The sequence below is a fragment of the Falco naumanni genome, chromosome 12, assembly GCF_017639655.2.
Source record: "Falco naumanni isolate bFalNau1 chromosome 12, bFalNau1.pat, whole genome shotgun sequence".
NCBI lineage: Eukaryota > Metazoa > Chordata > Aves > Falconiformes > Falconidae > Falco > Falco naumanni.
The window spans coordinates 22,385,970-22,406,248 of NC_054065.1; the positions used below are offsets into that span (position 1 = coordinate 22,385,970).

At 39.6% G+C, this 20,279-nt stretch overlaps 1 protein-coding gene across 1 annotated transcript in view; it reads left to right on the plus strand.

Moving 5' to 3' along the window:
* Positions 1 to 1,298: 1,298 nt before the first annotated feature.
* PPP2R5A (protein phosphatase 2 regulatory subunit B'alpha) overlaps positions 1,299 to 20,279 on the plus strand; it is a 44,546-nt gene continuing 25,565 nt past the window's right edge. The window contains exons 1-2 of the mRNA XM_040612271.1: positions 1,299 to 1,654; positions 19,835 to 20,031. Coding sequence (XP_040468205.1) covers positions 1,504 to 1,654; positions 19,835 to 20,031 — 348 coding nt within the window. The 5' untranslated portion in view covers positions 1,299 to 1,503. The remainder of the gene's footprint in view (positions 1,655 to 19,834; positions 20,032 to 20,279) is intronic.

The following is a 20,279-nucleotide window of genomic DNA, read 5'->3' on the forward strand; positions in this document are numbered from 1 at the left end:
CTCCACGCACCTTCTCCACCTTTTCGCGTTCCCCCCCCCTCACAACCCCGACTCAGGTGGGGTGGGGCAGGGCGCCCGCGGCGGGACCAGGGCCCCGGCCCGGAGTCCCCGTTGCACTCCTGCCCCCGCCGGTCCCTATGACGGCTCGCTGTGTCCCACAGAAGCGACAGCGAGCGGGCCCGGGCTGCACGAGGAGAAAAGGCCTTCGCTGCCCGGGGGGACCGCTGCGGCCGGTAGCGACTCGGTAACGGGGCGCCACCGTAACGGCAACGCCGCGCGCCAACAGCCCCGCTCCGCCGCCGGCCGCTTCCCTCTGCGGCGCCGCGCCCGCCCCCCAGCAGGGATTGGCCGGCGCCCGCCCCACCCCTTCCCCTTCCTTCGCCTTGCGCGTCGGCCAGGAAACCCCGCCCACCTCCATTCCCCTCCTCTCAGTTGGAGAAGCCAGCTGTCAATCGCGCCGTCCCCCGTGCGCGTCCCAGCTCCCGCGTCCTCCCCAAGCCTCTGCGCGAGGAAGGGGGTGGTGGTGAAGTTCCACGATCTTCTCTTTTCATTGGCTGCCCTGAGCCGTCAATCACCCAGAGCCGCCAGCAACGGCCGCTCATCTCGCCCCTTTTTGCCCCTTTCGCGGTCGCCCCTGTCCCGCCCCTTTCCTCTTCTTCCTCCCCTCAACTCTACTCGCTTCGCCAAGTTGCGCGGCCGGTCGCCCGCCGGCTCCGGGGCTGTGGCGGGCAGAGACACTCGTAGCGGCCCCCGGCGGGGAGCGGGAGGGGGCAGGATGACGGCGGAGGCGCGGGAAGCGCCCGGCGGCAGTTGAAGGCGGAGAAGGGGCGTGTGGAAGCGAGCGGCTGGGGCGCGGGGAGTGGAAGCCGCCTCCCCGGCGAGCTCGGCCCAGGGGCGAGTCCGGCCGATGACAGCGAGCTCGGCGCGGGCTGGCGCAGGCGAGCCCGGCTGAGGGGGGCGCGGAGCGAGCGAGGCGGGAGCGGGGCAGCGGCGCCGCCGAGCCCGGGCCGCGGCGGCTCGCGTCGCGCCTGCTCTGAGGTGACCGGGAGCTCGGTCTCCCCCGCGCCGCGGGAAAGTTTGGCGCCCGCCCGCCCCGCCGGGCAAAGTTGGTTGGGTTTGTTTGTTTGTTTTCCCCTTCCCTCCTCCCCCTTTTCCTCTCCCTCGCCGGCCGCCGGCTCCGCGCGGAGAGGAAACGCCGGGGGAAGCAGGAACGGAGGACCCCGGCCGCAGCCGGGAGCGAGGAGCCTCCCCGGCACCCGCGCCGGCACCGCCGCCCCGCACGCCGCTAGGACGCCAGCCCTCTCCTACCCGCTCCCCGTTCGTGTGGTGTACGCGGGCGGGCCTGGCGGCAGGAAAGACTTGGTTTGGGGTTTGTTTTTTTTTGGGGGGGTTAGTGGTTGTTTTTTTTTTTTTAAGCCCTTTTTTTGCCCGCCCGCTTCTCCCTCCGCTTTAATATATGCTTCTGGAGAGCGACGTCCCCCCGCGCCGCCTCACCGCCCAGCCATGTCGGCGGCCATCTCTGCCGCGGAGAAAGTGGATGGCTTCACACGGAAATCGGTGCGCAAGGCTCAGAGGCAGAAGCGCTCCCAGGGCTCCTCGCAGTTCCGCAGTCAGAGCAGCCAGGTGGAGCTCTCGCCGCTGCCCCAGCTCAAAGGTACCCGTCTGTCGTCCTTCCCCCCTCCCTGCCCTCGCACACCTCAGCCCTCCGGCTACAGGTGCCGGTGACCTCGGCCGCCTGGGGCTGCCTCTTCTGACACCGCTTGCCTGCTCCGCGCTGCCCTGTCGCCGCCTGGCCTGGCTTGTCCCCTTCCCCCGCACCCTCTGCCCTTTAGCCGTGCCCTCCTCCTGAGCTGCCGGTGCTTTCCAGGTAGGGACGCTGCAGTAGTTCTGTGTGCGGAGGGTTCGCTGCCTCCGCGCACATAACCGAGTGTTGGACGGGCCGCTTGTCGCTTACTGTCCCGGAGACTGATTCCGCTAACTTGCCACCCATTTTCTGGGTAATTTAGGAGTAGGTGTTGAGCGGGCAGGTGTGCTTTTTGAGGGCTTAACTGTGGAAAATGCAGGCGGTAAGTTCAGGGAATTGAGCAGTAAAACCGAGGAGCGAGTGGTGGCTCCTCCCACGGGGGGACTTTGCAAAGAGGAACTCCGTGCCTGTGGCATAATATCCTGAGTTACCAGAGAGAGTTGGCGTTTGGCTTCTTGGCTCCTTCCCGTCACTTCTGGACAGTGTTTGAATGACGTTTTGCCTATTTTATTTCAATGATCAGGAGTTGCCCCAGAGACCTCCTGCATAACACTGTATGCGAATGCTCGCAACTGAATGAAAATTGTAGATGCTGGCATTGCTGACATAAAAATGGATAGTGAAGGTTTTATCCTGTGTACTGGAACCGAAGTCTGAAAAGACTCACTTCATTAGATTACGAAAATGAAACGAAAATTAATACCTTTGAATGTCAAAATAATTTTTTCTATATTTCTTCTTCTAAAACCTAAAAAAAAAGTTTAAGTAGAGAACATAAAGTTGTTACTAACTTATTTGACAGTGACCTGAAAAATAAGGGGGAGAGATTACCTTAACATGACCCAGCACATCAGTTTTACTTCCACTACTGTTAAAGTCTTAAGGTTTATAAGGTGGCATCATATGATGGTGTAAAAAAAATTATGGTGATGTGCAGCAGATACCCAAAATCTGAACGAAATACAGGGAACTTAAAAGTATTCCTAGATAGTTAATTGGGGGGGGGGGATTAAGTCATGTCTGTAGTATTTCAAGATACTTTTTTTTTTTTCTGCTCTTGAGTGGCAGATGTACATGAACCATAAAACTGGTAGTTAGCAGAAATGTTATAAAGGGCAAATAAGCTTAGGCAGGAGAGTAACAAGGGGGTCATTTTTTTAGCGTGTTTGTTGCGGTGACTTTGGGTGTTACTTTTAACAACAGCAAGGGTGTTCTTCGTGCTTGTTCTGGACTTTCTTTTCTCTGTGATGTTGTGTCCTGTCTTGGTACGCTAGTTTGATTTAAGGGATTCATAACTGGAATAATTTGTGTGAAACCAAGATTAGTTTTCTGCTGTTCACATGCTGTTTAGACAGTATATTTTTTCAGATGTTATTTTTATAAAACCACACTTGAGACCTTGTATAAGCACTTGGTAAATATCACACATAGGTGGCAGACTTCAGAAAGTTTGAGTTCTGATCCAGCAAACGGTTAAACATACATACTTTATGCAGGGAGTAATTCCAACTTAAATCAGCAAAATGTCCAAGTTTACATTCTTTGCTGAGCTGGGACTTTTAATATTAAATTTTTAACTCTGAATGATTAAGTCTTACAGTTTTGTGAGTGCAGTTTTACAGCTTTTTACTATAACACAGAGAAATTTTGTGTGGCATCAGCAGCTCAGATGTTTGGAAATTTGAGGCCATAAACTATCAGAGGAATTTCTTCAGTTATGCAGGGTTTTATAGTAGTTTGAATTGCCTTAATTTCTTAAAGGAAAATAACATCTATCTATATGCTTGTGGTTTAAATTTAAAAGACTTGCCCTCTGAACCTGCTTCAAAACATAATTATGGACAAAATCTGCTTTTGAGTTATAGAACCTCAACTAGGCAGTTAGCAGAAAGTTTCGCAGTACTTTTCTGCATGTTTTCTCTGTTGGATTTGTGATGTTAGGTTTGTCCTGAATGTAGCTGTGGACATAGGTTCATTTGTCTCCGCCTGCTTGAGGCTCCCTCTCTCCCTTCCTCTCTAGAACCTCCCCTGCCCCCTAAACCAAAAAAGCTTCCAGAAAGAAAGTATTTGCTCTCTCTGTAAATGTATCATTTTGTAAAACTTTTTGTTCTAATTGCATGCATCTTCGAAAATGCTTTGCTTTATTCTTTGAAGTTAACGTAGAATTCAGTAATAGTTGTGATGCTGCCAGTGTAGCATCACCTACAGAGTAGTAGCCAGCATTCTCAGGGAGAGGCTTAAAAAGGAAAGTACAGTCATTATACTGATGCCTAAGGGTGCTCAGCATACACTTACAAAATCAGATTAAGACTTTTTGCTTTTCCAAGTACCTTCAAATAAATAGATAAATCTGAGGTGTTTGAAGCCTGTATTGGGAGAAAAGTAGTGTTTTGTAGCTGAAAATGCCATTTGATGTTACGCTGCTGTATCATATTTCATCTTGTTTATAGTTAATGTCTTGTTTCTTTATTTCTAAGAAAAAATATTCTAAAATAAGTATAAACAGTATTCTAAAACTTCCCCAATAGGTTTGTCAGATGGCTTAAAATGCTTACGTCTATTTTACTGGAAGGAGTGATGTTCCAGAAGAAAAATAAAAATTACCCACCCACTTTAAAACATACCATCTTGGGTAGATAGTGTTGTGGGTTTTTTTTCTTTTATCTGGGGACTGTTGGTTGTTTTGCCACTGAAATGGCCAGACCAGATTGTGTAACATGCTTTCATAGTTGTGTTGTTTGAAAGGCTGTAGACAGATCATCCGAAAAGTACATATTTCTGCAGTTAATTGTACTGTTGCTGTGTATTACCAGATTTCCTTAATTTGGCTGTATATTGTATCACTGCTAGGAGGAGAAATATATCTGTAACTACTAGTAGGTAACAGCCTCAAATAGCAGGTAGTTTTCTTTTTAGAGGTTTTCTTGGGGGAGTGAGACTAAGAGAAGGGGCAGCAAGACTCTGTGTTTTCATTAACATTCAGCTTATTTTTGTGTGTGATGCTATTTATCATTTTTAGATAAAAGCTCAGTAACACCTGACTAATGTCAGGATACATAAATTAGTAATATGTTCTTCAGTTAAGTTAGGAGGTTTCCTATGGGTTTGTTATTCAGGATGAGTGTCCATTTTACTGTATTATTTAAAAACTGAATAAGAAATACTGAAGACCCAATGACTGTATTTAAAAGAAGAAAAAAAAAAAAAGCTTCTTAAACCTCTTAGAAGTTGAAGATACTTCTTTTTTTCTCCATCTCCTTTTAATTTTGTTACTTTATAGTTTACATAATACAAATCCTTTGAAAATTCTGCAGCCAAAATAACTTGCTGGTTAACAGCAGGATTTTATCACTTCATGAACAATTCTGAGAGTCAGTTTAAAGAAATCTGGCAAAGGAAGTGCTATTTTTAACATCTTAAGAAGTGGTAATTTTGTCTCAATAGCAAGTCAGATCGCAATAGCACATGCGGTTACCTTCATTTTTGAAAAGAGAGATACAGCTTGACTTTGGAACCTGATCTGACTCATTACACTAAAAGTATGCATACTTGTTTCTGTCATTTTTGATTGAAGAATCATGTAAAAATGCAGGTGGAAAATGGTGATTAGAAACCACAACTTGTTGCTTTTATTTAGTACAGTTAATATGATTTGTCAGGTTGTAAAGCAAATACAGGGTTTTTTTTCTGTATACCAAATACGTCAAGTGCAGTGGGAATGAATAAACGTTTTCTGATGCTTTTCTGTGATCTTCTCAATAGTGAATATCCATTTGGGAAGCTGTATGTCACTGCAGGCTTATTTTCTCTATCATGCTCAGAGAACAAATATATGAAAATAAGTTTTTTAGTATTCGCTTCTAAATTAAACTGTCTCCCCACAGAGAAAACTTTGGCCCTTACAGCAGAACAAATGGAGAGTGGTCCAAAAATCTTTCAGCCATAGGTTAGCCAGGGTTATAATGATCTCTGTAGGGCTGGTGAAGTACACTGGAGTAAGACATTTTTTAAAAGACCTTCCAGTGTGTAGTTTCAACATTCAAATATGGGGTCTAATACAGGTGTTAACAATAGTATTTTCTTTACTTAAAAGCCTTGAGAGAGAGAGCTTGGGTTTGACTGAAAACCAGGTGCTGTGTTCAAGCTAAGCTTTTGTGGAAATATTACAGGAAGACGTAATAAGCTTGCTTATGGGTACAATTTTAAACATTATTAAATCTGTCAGGGTCAGTTCAAACTTCAAACTTTGAATGGTTTGAGTCATATAATATGTGCTTCAGAGTGACAAAAATAAGTGGAGTTAAAAAAAGCTGAGAGGAATTATCTTCTTATATTAAGTTCCGTTTGCTCCCCAAAGGAAAGTGTCCTTCAAAATTTTAAAATGGTTTACTTTTACTACAGCCTTAATAAATATTTGTAAGTGAAATGACAGTTTTCTGTCTCAGATCTGCACTTCTTTTTTTTCAGTCCCTCATGATTCATTATTGTTTCTTCTTGTGTAGTCCCCCATCCTGTACTTTTGGTATTCAACACCCCTGCAATTGCAGTCTTTTTGGGTGAGTTTTTCCTTGAGAGATAATCTTTATTTCAGTTAAGAATGAAGATGTTCTGTGAGGAATTAAGGTTTATCTAGATTTAACTCTTATGTATAATCTCAGTAGGGCATACTATAAAGTAGTCAAAACTTTTGTTTAGTAAAGTTACAAATTTTGAGAAATAGCGAACTTGTAATAGCTAAAAAATGCTCTTAAGAATTTAAAAAATATTTTAATGTAGTTCCTTGAAAATGAGCTGTTTTATTTTTTTTCTATATTAAGGAGCTGCTTCTAGTTTATGGAGTGGAATATTTAGTCTTTAATTCTTAATAAATTGACCTTTTTTTATCCTTAGACTTGAATTTTTGGTCTTGGAATATACTTGCATCAAGAGCTACTCCTAAATATAGAGCCTATTGACAGTCTTCACATGAACTTTTCTATTTAAATCTTTCACATCTTCTGTGTGCCAGCTTAGTATCAGATTTCTTTTCCATATTAGTTGCTTTCTAGTTTAGTCAGATATTAGTTTTGCAGGTGCTGAATTTAATGTTAGTTACTGTAGGAAATATAAATGGGATTGCTTATTGCTCCAGGCTATCTGATCAAAAGAAGATTATTTCAATCTACAGATTATTCTTTTTAACATCTATCTATCTAAAAATCATCCAGTGCTTTTGAGAAGGTGTCATACTAACAGTTCTGGACAGATTAATATTCTGTTTAAGCATAGAAGGGATAGGTGTTGCGTTCTTATGAAAAAAAGACAATTCCACTGGGACAGGTATAAAATTCAAATTCTATGCCATTGTAGTCCTGACTTTTGTTTTAATCTAGCAGTCTAAAATTATATTTATAACAGCATGTGGATTTTGGAGGTTGGAACCACAGACAAACTAGATGAAGGTGGTAAATAACATCTGTTTTATAAGACTTCATTGGCAAAATGCTCTGCTAGAAACTGGACTGACAGTGACAGCTTCTTTTTAATGTCTGAATCATTGGTTTTTATCGGAGAGTCACTTAACTAGTTTCTGTTAAGTTTTGCTGAGTTCATGGCCATTGAAGTATCTTGTCTACAAGATGCCTATTTCATAGTATATACTTTTGACTTAAAGGCAGAGCTCGTTGTAGTTAAGGTTGCCTACAATTTTCCTTCGCCAGACCTTATTCTCGGCTGCTTACAGCATTGCTAAACTGTTTGGACTGAAGTTTTCCATGCCAAGTATGGGCAGTTTTATTTGGAACTGTTCCTCAGGCTAATTTTCTTAGTTTCAGCAAAAACAGTTCAAACTGCTTCTAAGACTAGAGGAAAACTAAATTGTATAGTAGCAATATTAAAAAACAAAACAAAACACCAAAAGCTGTCCTGAGGTCTGATGTTTGCTGTACTTTGGAACTTAGCACATAGTTCTTAATGAAAAGGGATCTGATTTGGGCCAGATTCTAAGACATGCTCAGTAGCAAGACTGATGGTTCAGCATCTACTACGCTATTCTTTATAGATACTTCTGGATCTATTATGCTCTGTGAGGCTACTATGCATGGCTTTTCTTTGGTTTTCTTGTCTGTAGTACTGCTAAGCATGGCAGCTATGTATGGAAAATGTGTATTTTTCTAGAAGCAAAAACCCAGAACTGTATTAACAAGTGAGGGGATAGTATGGAAATGGTGGGCTGCTTAGAGAAGCTTAAGTGTGAATAGAGGGCAGAAGCTAGCTCCCCTTCAGTAGCTGCAGTAAGCTCAGTATTCAGAGACTCAACACTCCTGTTGGCTGTGAAGCTTTCTCGAAATATTTATCACGCTCTCTTCTAGTTAGTTCATAGTTTTTTATTGTGATCATGGTTTTTGAACTTCCCATGATCTTCCTGAAACTTCGTGGGCTTAGGGTTTTTGTTCTGTACATCAGGAATCGATTGCAGAGGAGTTGGCTCATCAGGTGTGGGTCTACTGCAGAATTTAACAATGAGGAGAACGTAACTGCAGGGACTATGATTAGAGTGTGAAATTAACTTTCAATCATTGTATTTAGTACTACTGCTTCTGGCTACTGTATGTTTGGGGGGCCATGGGAGGGGGGTGGGAAGTGAAGCTGAGAGGCTGGTGAAATGTAGGTGCAGGATGCTAGGCATTAGTATTTTGAGGGTATGGAGGCTATGGGAATAGGCAGCAGTCTGATTAGAATTCTAGGTGACCTGTAATCTGCTAAAGCAGTGGCATGTATTGCTGCTGTGAATATGGGGAAGGGAAGAGGCTATAGGTTAAAAAAAAAATAAATTTGTGCTACTGTGTTGCCCAGCTACCACTGGGAAAAGGTTACTATCTTGTTCTCATCTCAAGTGTCTTTGCCATTGTTTCTCACTATCTTACCAAACGAAGCTTTAGTGAAATTGGTAGTTTTTGTGAGCCTCATTGATATGATAGGGTTCAGAAGAGAAATATGAATTTTGCTGTGGAGCTGGGAGGTCAAGATATGAGTAACAAGAACAACTATGTATGTGTATATGCAAAAATAGTGCTACAAAAGGAAGAGGTTCTAGTTCCAGTAAGTGATTTTTAAACCTTTGACTATTAAAGGCATTAAAGCTACTCCCTACCATAACAGGAAAACTTTCAATATGTTATATAAGTTTCCTTTTTCAAAATACTGATTAAAAGTTTGTATCTGAGACCATCACACACTTAAGAGAGTTGACGTGCTGTGGATAACAGAGGTAAAAGCAGCACCATAGATTTTCTCAGAACTGAAAGAGAAGGTGGGGTGAGCAAGTGTAGAGAACAGTATAGCATGGGACAGGAAGACTGATCTGAAGAGCAGGAATAAGAAGTCACAGCAATTTGTCTGAATATGAAGGGGGAAACAGCTTAATTTCTGCTATTGCTGTATTTGAGAATTAGCAGGGTGCATCACTGCATAAACAAGTGAACTTTTAGAAGTGATTTAATAGGTTACTTTGTTTCTGTAAATGGTTGGTCCTTTTCAAAATAAAAGCACAGCTTTTATTTTTATTGAGTTCTTCCCAAGTAAAATTCTATGGGAAAGCATAGAGGAATAAAATGGGTTTAAAAAAAAAGTTCCAATTTAGTGTAACTGAGTAAAGCTTTTGAAAAGTGTATGATGTTTTTCATTAAAATTTCGTGCTTTCTTAAAATATGGCATACGTGTAAGACTGTAGTCTTGTTAAGCAGCATAAATTTTGGTTCCACATGTGTGTAACAGCAACAAATGATAAGAATTGAACTTTGGGTTTGTATTACACATGTGAAATTTGTGCATTTCAGCATTTTTTTGATTCTGTAGGAAAACAGTCGTTATTTTGAGATGAAAAATCAAGATGCAAATGTCAGAACACACATGAGGGGCATAGGCTGGGTCCCACAGTACAGTCAGGAAGGACAAAGTTTGGTAAATTATATTTCTGTGTATTTTCCCTTAAGAGTAAGAAGCAGGAGCAAAATAAACTCAGTACATCAAAATGGTGTAAATTGAGTGTAAAAATAGCCAAGAGATTTTGCAAAATGGGAACAGAATGAAGTGTAGGATCCCTCATTACTAAAATCTTGATGTTTTTAGTTGTTGATAGAAAGAACAAAACTGTTAGAGTATGGTTAAAATTAGTGAAAAAAGTAGCTCAGTCTTTTATTTGAGGCTAAATGCTTAATTTAAGTGAAGTGGGTGAAGAGGTCTTGCAAGTGCTTGAATGTTCATCTGCTCAGGGTGATCTATTCCCATTTAAGTCAGTGGGAGTTAAGTCACTGAATGCAGCAGAAGCAGGATTTCACCCGTGTTTTAGTCCAATTTAATCTTAGTTCTTCCTGGTGTGACACTTACCATTATAAAGTATCTCATTATCTTATTTGTCTGAGAAAACCTTGAAAATTAAGAAACACTGGTTTAGCCAATTGGTAAAGTATATATTTATCTGAGGAATTAATCCAATACCTGTAACTTCCACCCAGACTTACACAGGGATTCCAGGGAAGAGGAGGTTTTTCCTTGAGTTTTGAAAAGCTAGATTTGCACATTTCCTCTGGCACAGACTTCCTATTAAATTACTCCCCTCTATGCATTTAAAATAGCCAAGTGTTAAATTAACTGCAGAATGAGTTTCTGTACTTCTATGAAGTAATGTCTAACAGCTACCCTGGGTTTCAAATGAAAGGTATTTTTATATTGCACTCAGCACTAATTTTGCTATGTGAAAATTAAATCAGTGTTTCTAAAGTTTCTGGGAAAATACAAACAAACAATTTGTAATGTTGACTTGTGTTTTCTAGTGTTATGTTAAACTGGAGCAACTTACTTAAAATTAATTTTATACTTTGATAAAGTGTGAAATTTGATTGGGGAAGAATAGAAGTTAATAGACTTAAAAAAACCCACACACACCAGATCCACTTATAGCATACTTCATTGTCAACACTTACTAATTATAAAATACTAGAATTTCAGTCAGACAGGAGTTTTGCAGTTGAGTTAATAAAAAGGGAACTTACTCAAGTTGTAAATACAGTTTCTACCCTTTCAAGCTTAAAAAGTGCATATCAGTTTGTTTTGGTCTTCTGGTCGAGCAAAGTGGTTTATGTTCCTGTGCAGAGAGAATGTTTTTAATACAGTACTCTGTAATGGGTATCAAGCTTAAGTTTTTACTGAGTCTGTGTGGCACACAACTGTGTCACCTGCTTTTCAGCTGTCTATCCCTTGGTAATGTACGTACAGAGTACTACAGCAGTTGGGGGTGGGTGGGTGTAAAACAGGAAGCAGAGCTGGTTAGGTTATTCTTACTTTAATTCTTAGCAGGGTAGATGTGAAACAGTTACTTAAGTTTGTCTTGTCACAACTTGAGGGGTCGTTTTGCATCTTCAAAATTACATGTGAAGATCCAAAATTGTATTGAACTCTTATACTTCAATAAATAGTATTTCTTTAAGGACAAATGCTTGTGTTTAGGGAAAAATGTATTTAAAAGTTTGTGTATCAGGAAAAAGCAGCATCATACTGATTGTCCTTTCTGATCTTTTTTTGTGACTGTCTTAGATGTCTGTAGTCTCCCTTCTATAGAGTCTCTTCGGTGTTGCTGGTGGTTAATTTTTCGGGCACATGAGTTACTGAGAGTAACAAGTTGTTGTGTGCCCTCCTCTCTGTGGGTGCTTTCAGCTTGTGGCTAATACAAGGTAACCAGAGTTAGATTTAAAGGAGAGGATGTGTTTATATACCCAGCTTTACCTTGACCTTTATTTGTCCTTTTGTTAGGAGGACTTCTTGAGAAAGCATTTGTATTTTACCATAACAATTGTGTTTCATTGTCATAGAAGCTATTTAAGAGTTCTATTTTCTGTTTGGGGAAAGCAGTTTTAATTTTCATGCCTTTTTATCAACTTGTAATTTTAACTTAAAGGTTGCCATCTATCCCATATTCACATCTTACGAGAAACAATTTCTCATTCCAGAAATCAATTATTCTCCCCTCTTCCCAGTTTAATGACCTGGCTGTGCATGTTAATTCTATGATAGGATTTATCACCCTTAAGTTTAGCACTATCTATCTTAAAGAAGCAGAGACCCTATTTTGAATTATTTTAAGATCACAATTACTTAATAATCATGAGCTATTACACCTTCGTCAAGCCAGTGAAACCATTATTCGGTCTAATGTCTTGCATACAAGAGAGAATGCTAAGGGCTTAGAGCCTCCAGTTATATTCAGGATAGGCCCATCCTGGCATATGATCAGTCATTAAAACTGCTTGATGGTTTTTAAATGAAGACAGCAAATACAGTAGCTGTGTATGCCAAAACCATAAATGAATGCTATTGGGGAACATAATAGTTGGCTTACTGGTGGAAGAAAGCTTGGTTCAAATACAAGAGGAGTAGCATAATTGCTTTTTGAAAACATGTACTTCAGCTGTGTAATAAGTGAAGCTTCTTTGCCTCTTGTAATATAGTATCACTGAACAAAACTTGCATATGGTTAAGCATATGTAAATTGCTCAACTTCTCAGCACTTTTCAAAGCAGCATTGATTCAACTGTGTCAGGTCGTCTGACTATATTTTTTTTTCCCTGCATTTTTTTGTTGTTGCATGGAGCTGAATTTCAGTTAGATTCTGAACTGGTGGCGTGTTCTTGGGGAAAGTGAGTGCACATTTTGTTAAGATTGACTTCAGGGTGTTTTATGTTTCCATTCCAGTGGTTGTTAGGTTTGAGTTTTTTGTTTAAGGAATCAATGGTGCTTTAATTCTCCTTTTTGAGAAAGTGTGGTGGAAATGAGGTGAATTGTGGCAGACCTGCTTACTAGAGACTATCTTAATTATCTAACTTTTTGAGGACCAAGAGAATAATTTCTACTAATTTTTACATCTGACTGCATGCTGTTTTCTGTAGTTAGACAGTAGGAAATAAGGCTATTAATATGAGAGCAGTTCAACAGGGTACTTTCTTACTGCCTGAAGCGTCTTGAGTCAAAACTTCATTAAAATCAAGGGATTTAACATGATAATAGCTGGAGACTCAAATACATGAGATTATAAGAAGGCTTGGAAGATGGTAGAAACAATCTAGAGAAGATGCTTGCGGATTACCATCACTGCAAGGAGTCAAGTCACAGAATTTGTGACAGGTGGTGTTAGATCAGCACAGGCTTTTCAGATTTTCTGGACTGATTTGTTAAGGTCAACTGCTGACCATGTGGAGTGGCAGATGAGGTGATCTGAAAAAACAGTATCTGTTATTGGATGGAAGTTAGCTTTCCAGGAGTACTTTTAGTAAACAACTTTAAACTTATCTATAGCCTAGACTTTGTAACCAACTTTGGAAACTTCAGTGCTGTCTGTGATTAAAGGTCATTCATGATTGTTGTCCTCGTCTAGTTTTACTTAATGTGATTTGTTTTAATTTTTTTTCCTCCCTGACATGTATCACAGAATTAATCTTAAATGCAAATATTCTAATGAGCAAAACTTGTGATTTCTTGGCTAATTAAAAAGAAAACGGAGACTTACTTGGATGGCAGTACCATTTTTAGCAAGTTGGTTGTTTTTGGAAGTTTTAATTTGACTTTGCTTAACTGGTTGGAGAAAGGTATGTATTAACTTGCATAGAATGTGCTATAGAGACAGTTGAACAAGTAGAGTGTCACAGTGTATTTTTTGAAGTATTTTTTTTATGCAGATCTCTTGGTGCAAGGCCTGCCTGATGACCATCTGTGGAATAGTTTACCTTTAAGTGGAAGTACAGCAGAATCTTAGCTTATCTCGATTGCTCCTTTGCAGTCCTTTTGATTTCTGAAAAGAAGAGCTTAAGTGTTAGCATGAGTGTAGGATCCTAGATGTGATTGACCAACATGCCTTCTGTACCTTTAATTCTGTGCCAAGTCTTTGTTTTGGTTATCTCCTATATGTAGTATGAATTTCCTTGTAGCATGATGTTTGAGAATACCGTTCTACTTTGTGGTCTTCCAAAAAGTTCACTTCTCTAGTGAATAAACCTACTACTGCATAGGGAGATGGTGAGATTTTAAAGATACGTTATGTTCTTTCTGATTCCCTTATCTGACCTGGAAAGTTGGAGCTCTGTTTACTGAAAACACGCAGAGGAACTTACTCAGCCATTTCCAGAGTTCCAGCAACAGCTGTAGGCTTTGGGGTAACAGGTAATCTGGAAATAAATTCTGTTTGAACTCTGAGTGAAGGGGGCAGAGGGAAAACCTGCAACCCTAGTCTATTAAGAAATGGTACTTACTCCTTAGGGTGGCAAAGTTTTTCTGTGTGGAAAACCTGATAATACCGCTGACAGGATTCCTTGGATACCTAAGGCACTGTGCGAGTGCTCATCTGAGTAGCTCCACTAGTCTCAGTTGGGCTGTTGAGCTACTAAAAGCTGGAATTGTGGGAGCTTCTCTTACAGGTGTACAGAGTTACCAGCATATGTTATAGACTACCAGTATGGCCACTTATACTGTGAGATTTTATACAGGGGTTACATTTTTCTTTTAAAAGGAGTTTAAAGCTATTTAAAAAAACAAACAACAAAAAATGCAAAACAACAAACAAAACCCAAACAACAAAACAAAAAAGACAAAAAAGACAAAAAAACAAAAGACAAACAAAACAAAACACACACACCCAATGCCCGTCCACCCTCCTGCCCCCCCCCCCAACAAACTCCCTGAAATGTATTATTCAAAAAAGCAGATAACAACTGAAAAATTCTACTTACATATCTCTTACTTCTATAGTTGGTTGGTTTGGCTCCAAAGGAGATGGTGAACTAACTTAACAGCTCACTACAGCTGAAAGGAGTTTCTGCTCCTATCACCGATCTTGTGCCAGTGCTGATGCACATCGGGCCCCTCCAGAAGCCGTTTAACCTCACTAATATGGCCATGTTATTGAGTTAAAGCAGCTCACAGAAGAGTCTGACAAGTTCCAGAGCCACTGTTGAGGGATAGATGTGACTGGAAGCAGAGGAGGGGAAAGGAGAAATAAATGGCAAGGGGGTAGCAGGGAGAGAGACAGACCTCTCTCCTTTTCACTGTCAGACAACTATTTCGTTGCCTGTCCAGCTGCATATGTAGACCTCTGCAAACCTGGAATTGCACTTTGTCTCCTGTTGTAACATCAATCGTATCAAAACTCCAATTCTTAACAGTGCTTTACCATGCCTATAAGCACTGACACCCAGAGAGATCACAACAATAATGCACACACACACACAGAGGACAAAAATAAGTCTTAGATTTAGGTTAGACAGGATTCCCTATGCCTGATTTATGTAGGCTAGGGCAGAGTTTACCAGACTAACCCCTTTCCAGACTTCACAGTACCTTTGAGAAGAGCAGGCTGTACCACAGAGTTGATAATTTATTGATGTAAGGAAATACATAAAAACCCAAACGTAACAAAACACTGATGTCTTACAGTACATGTGCTTCTCTCTTCATGTCAGTGTTAGGGCTTCATTCTGTTCTAGCAGATCTCCAGCATTGAGTACAGCTGCATATACCACAATAAATCTAACTGGATGATGGAGAGTAAATGCTAAACTTAACACAGTAGAATGTGACGTAACTGTGGCACGATCATTAGTCCTTGTCTGCATTTCAGTTTGTCAGGGAATTATGTAGACGCATAGGATTGCCCACCAAGTTCAGTTTACTGTAAGGAGATACAATAATTTCATTGTCCTCTGTGTTTGAAAGGGTTGTGTATGAACTGCTTTAAGAAGCTGTCAAAGGAGAACTTCATGGTTGTTTCTCTGGCTTCTGCATCTTCCTAGGGTAGCTTTTCCAGGAAAAAGTAGAAATACATATTACAGAAAAGTAATATTGGAAACTTGTTGCAAATGTCTGAGAGGGTTTATTTTGTATTGGCAGGGAAAGTATGTTTTTTGAACTTCCAATTTAGTGTAGTTGAGAGAGGAGTTTTTGTGGACTTAGACACTTGTGGTTCCTGCCACTGAAGCAAGGATTATGTTAGGTTCTCTGGCTTTGTACAGAAGGTCTTGGGTGAACAATTCTGTTTGGAAAGGAGAAGTATCTATCTTTTCCTTCCAGGAGAAAGGCTTGTAAACATATGAGATAAATATACTGTGGGAAGATGTCGTCATGGTCCCCCGACTAGTGATATGGTGGTGTTCGTCTCTCCAGTTACATGCTAGTGAGGTGGTTCTGTGATGGTGAACTGTCTCTTATCTGTATTTTGTTTGGGCTGTCCCTGAAAAAAATAATCTTTTAACTCAGCGTTCCATGCTTGGACTTGGATTGATGATCTTACAAATTCAAAAGCATTTGTTTTGGAGACAAATCTGTACAATCATGCAGTTTTAATGTTTAATAACTTCTGCTCAGGAGGAACTTTCAAGACAACTTGTTTGTAACTTTTTATCCTTTGATACTGTGGCTACTGTCTGTAATGATGAGGATTTTGTAAATAGTGGAAATAGTCTGTTGAGAATTTCAGTTTCATGAAGTGCAACAATGAAAGAACTATTTTCAACAGTTACAAACATTTTGCCGTCTGTTGTGGAAATGGCCAGAGGCAATAAATATATTTAGAAAAAGTCATGGTTAAAGTGGATCGTAATTTACAATAATCCTTTTGGTGTTGGATGGAAGCTTTTGGTTTTAGGATTTCCTACCATCGTACCTGATTAAGAATCTGCTTTCTGTGGCTGCCCTAAATCTCATTTCTACCTTCCCAAGGACCTCAGATCAAGTTGCAACCAACATTTCAAAGAATGTAACAGTGGGTTGAAAGAATTTCCTAAATTGTGCTTCTGTTGAGAAGCCTCTAGAAAATAAAATTGAGGCAATTGCATTTTGATCACCTGGATCAGATGGTGTGTAGATCATTTTCTGGGGTGTGGTTTAATGTGTCTTGACACTCTTCTAAACAGGATTAAATGCCTTTGTTCCTTTTTTTCTGCTTTAGGCTTCCAAGTGTTTTGTTTCCTTTCCTCCTTTTCTTCCTACAGTGTCTTTTTCAGCAACATGAGCAATTCAGGGACAGGGTGGTAATAGAATTCGGGCTTCATTTTTTATTCTCCCACTGCCCCCCCAATACAGCCTGTCAACAGGGTTATTTTATTAAGGCATCTGCTGTCTGCTTTGAACCTATATTCTCTTCTATGGTCCTTAATGTATTTAGGGCATTTGAAGAAAAGCAGTTATCTTGAGCTTCAGATGTATGGTGTAAATCTTGATAGATATTAAACTGAAACTGGTTTAAAAATCATGTTACAGTTTGTTAAACTACTAAAGCTAAAAGCTCTGCTGTTGATACAATTATGGTGGCACAGTTTATTTTATTTATAGAACCGGAATAAACTATTGCAATACGATTTTATTGTGGTGTAGAGTTATCTAGTTTCTGTTGTGCTAGCATAGTTAAAGATAGTTAAAGACAAGGCTTTAAAAAGTTAAGAACACTTGCCCAACACAAAAACCTTCCCAAATCACTTGGTGGTTCCCATGGTACCTCTTGTAACATTGCTGGGATAAATGTGCCATGTGTTAAGCAGGGATTGAGCACATGAAGACAGGTAATGCTGATCCAACAGAACTGGCTTTCTTGTGACCTTATTTATTACCATAGTTGCACATGATTTTTGTCTCTTGCAGATGTCTTTATTTTATGATTCCCCTTATAAGTATGGAAAATGGGTGTATGTGTAGAAGAAAATACTTTCTCAGTTTTGCTTTAAGTAACACTAACCAAACAAATGAATGGGCAGGTTTTTCATTTGAGAAAATGTCTAATTGAGATAGATCAGATTGTACCTCTCCTGCCATGTATCACCAGTCCATTGCATTAGCAATCTGTGTTACTCTGATGTCTTAACTAAAAGTGGCTAATGCAGGGATTGCTTTGATATTCTAGGGAAGGTAATAAGTGATTTGATTTTTGTCTGGATTCCTGTTAGTTGCTTTTAAACTTAGGTCTTTAGTTTTAACCACTGTTAGGAGTATTCAGATGCTGTCTTCTGGTTTCTGAAACTTTACGTAAAATTTGGTTAGTGATACTTCATTTTGTGTAACATCAACTAAATACACTGCATTAGCTGTGCCTCCCTGCTGGGCTTTTGTAACTCGGAGTATGGTTAAGTTTGTTGTGAGGAAAAATAAGAGTAAGTTTGACTGCTGTTTGGGTCTGGCTGTCAGCTTGGGGCTAGTGGCAAGAAAAGCTGTCCTCCCTGTGTCGGTTCCTTAAATTAGGCTTTTTGGATTTTATCCTCAGCATGTCACTGTTATGCTTTGTTGCTATGATACAGTACTTACTCATGCAATCCACTGTAGAACGTTAGAAGATCTAAGTTGAAATGTTACGTAATTACAAATGTTTTTACAGCTGATGTTCATTATCTTGCAGTGTAACGATTCATGTCTTTGTAGTTATCTGAGCGAAATAAGCATCTTGCAAGACTTTTATTCAAAAGAGAAATGGTTAAAATTGCAGAATTAACATTCAAAAGTATGAATTGTTCTTTATGAGGGACTAGTAATCGCTAGCTTTTTCAAAAGCTTACTCAAGTTGTTATGTTCAGTTAATAGGATCATAACTGTCAGATGGGGAAAGGGAATACAATACAATATTCTGGTGTTTGAACTTTCAAGGCAGAGGGAGCAGTTGGGATTATAGCGGAGATGTTTCAGTCCATTTTAGCAATTACTTTTTGCTTATGGAAACAAAAGAATTCTATCAGATAATTACTGAATAATACCACTGTTGACTTGTTCCAGCCACTAAATGGAAGGTGTTTTGGTAAGAAACTTGAGGAACTGGCATTATCAAAGAGTGTTTGAGTTATTAAACTTACAAACTTAAAATGAAGTTTAATTAGAATAATCTTAACAGAGAAGCATGACAATTTTTTGTAATTTGTTCAAATTTTAAAGTGAGACTCTTAAGATTTTCCATACTCAGTGTTACAAGGCAGTTGCCTTTTTCTTGTCTTGATCATTTCCTTATGAAACTAGCACTGCTAATATGAATACTACAGTGAATCAATGAAGCTAAGGGATTAGTAGTCTGGCTATAGACAGGTCTTGAAAATTCTTCAGGGGGAGAGCATTCCTTATTGGCAGATAAAATTGGAAGTAAATTTTTCACCAGAATGAGTGAAATCCCAATTGACTGATAGAGGAGGTGATGCTATGTTCCTGGAGTGGCTTAGAACTCCAACAAACAATTAACAATATGAATAAAAGGCACATTAAACCAATTTTTCAGTTAAAACCTTGGCTGCTTTTGTTGTGATCATGCAACTTTTAAACAGTTAAAATATTTTAAGGATGTATTAAATTTTTGAAATGTACCGTTCTTAATCCATCTTTTTAGGGCTAATGTGAAATACTAACGGAGGAATTTTGCTTATCAGCTTACAGTCTCTGCACTCTAAAATGAAAATGGCAAGTCATAGCCAAACGCTTTGTCTTAATAGGCCAAAAAAGCTGGAAAACCTTACATGACTAAGATTGTAGCAAATTATATAGACCGAAGCATGAAAATTCAGGATTAATCCTTTTGAAATATTGGAATTGATTCTTAAGAGAAACATACATCACATGATGTCAAAAGTATGTGAAGTATTTTGCATTGGGGTAAAAAGACAGGGTTTCTTCAAAGCAGATTTTACAGCTTTTAAGCAGGTTATGTAATAAAGGATTAGGGAACAGAATGAGACAAATCGGATGAATGAAAGGTTAGTATGATGCACTGCTTCTGTGTATGACTTCTGGTGAGGGAGAGCTGGTATTTATTAATGTCTGCGTATTTCAAATAAAGTTAACTCAGGAACTTGTTTTCCATAAATGTATTTATTGCCACATGTTTATCTGTTACTACTTGTGTGAAATACAAGTTGTGAATAGCAGGTCATCGATTCTAACATACTTAAACAGATATTTTCAGTTTTGATTGCTGACTATAGAGCATACTATTCCCCATAATAAAAACCTGACAGTTAAGCAAATTTTAGTCAACAAAACAGATTTAGAATTCTGACTTTGTGTCTATAGACTTAAGTTGTTTTGTTTGGTTTTTTTCTTTTATAGATGCCACCTTCAATGAACAGCAAGATCTTTTTTGTCAGAAGTTGCAACAGTGTTGTGTACTCTTTGACTTCATGGACTCTGTTTCAGACCTGAAAAGCAAAGAAATTAAGAGAGCAACACTGAATGAACTGGTTGAATATGTTTCAACAAATCGTGGAGTGATTGTTGAATCAGCTTATGCTGACATAGTGAAAATGGTAAGTAGAATGCTCTTGTTATATTATGAATTTTAATAAAACATCTTAAACTAATCAGTTTATGACTCTGATGGCATCTAACTCAGAATTGCTGTTGGTTTTTCTGCTTATACAGTATAATACAATTCGTTAATGATAACTTGGCTTACAAGATTGCTTAGAAAGGCTTGTAAAAACAAACAACTTCTAACTTAATTATTAGCTGAAATATGATGCGTTCAGGTTAATTACAATGAAAAATGGTAAAT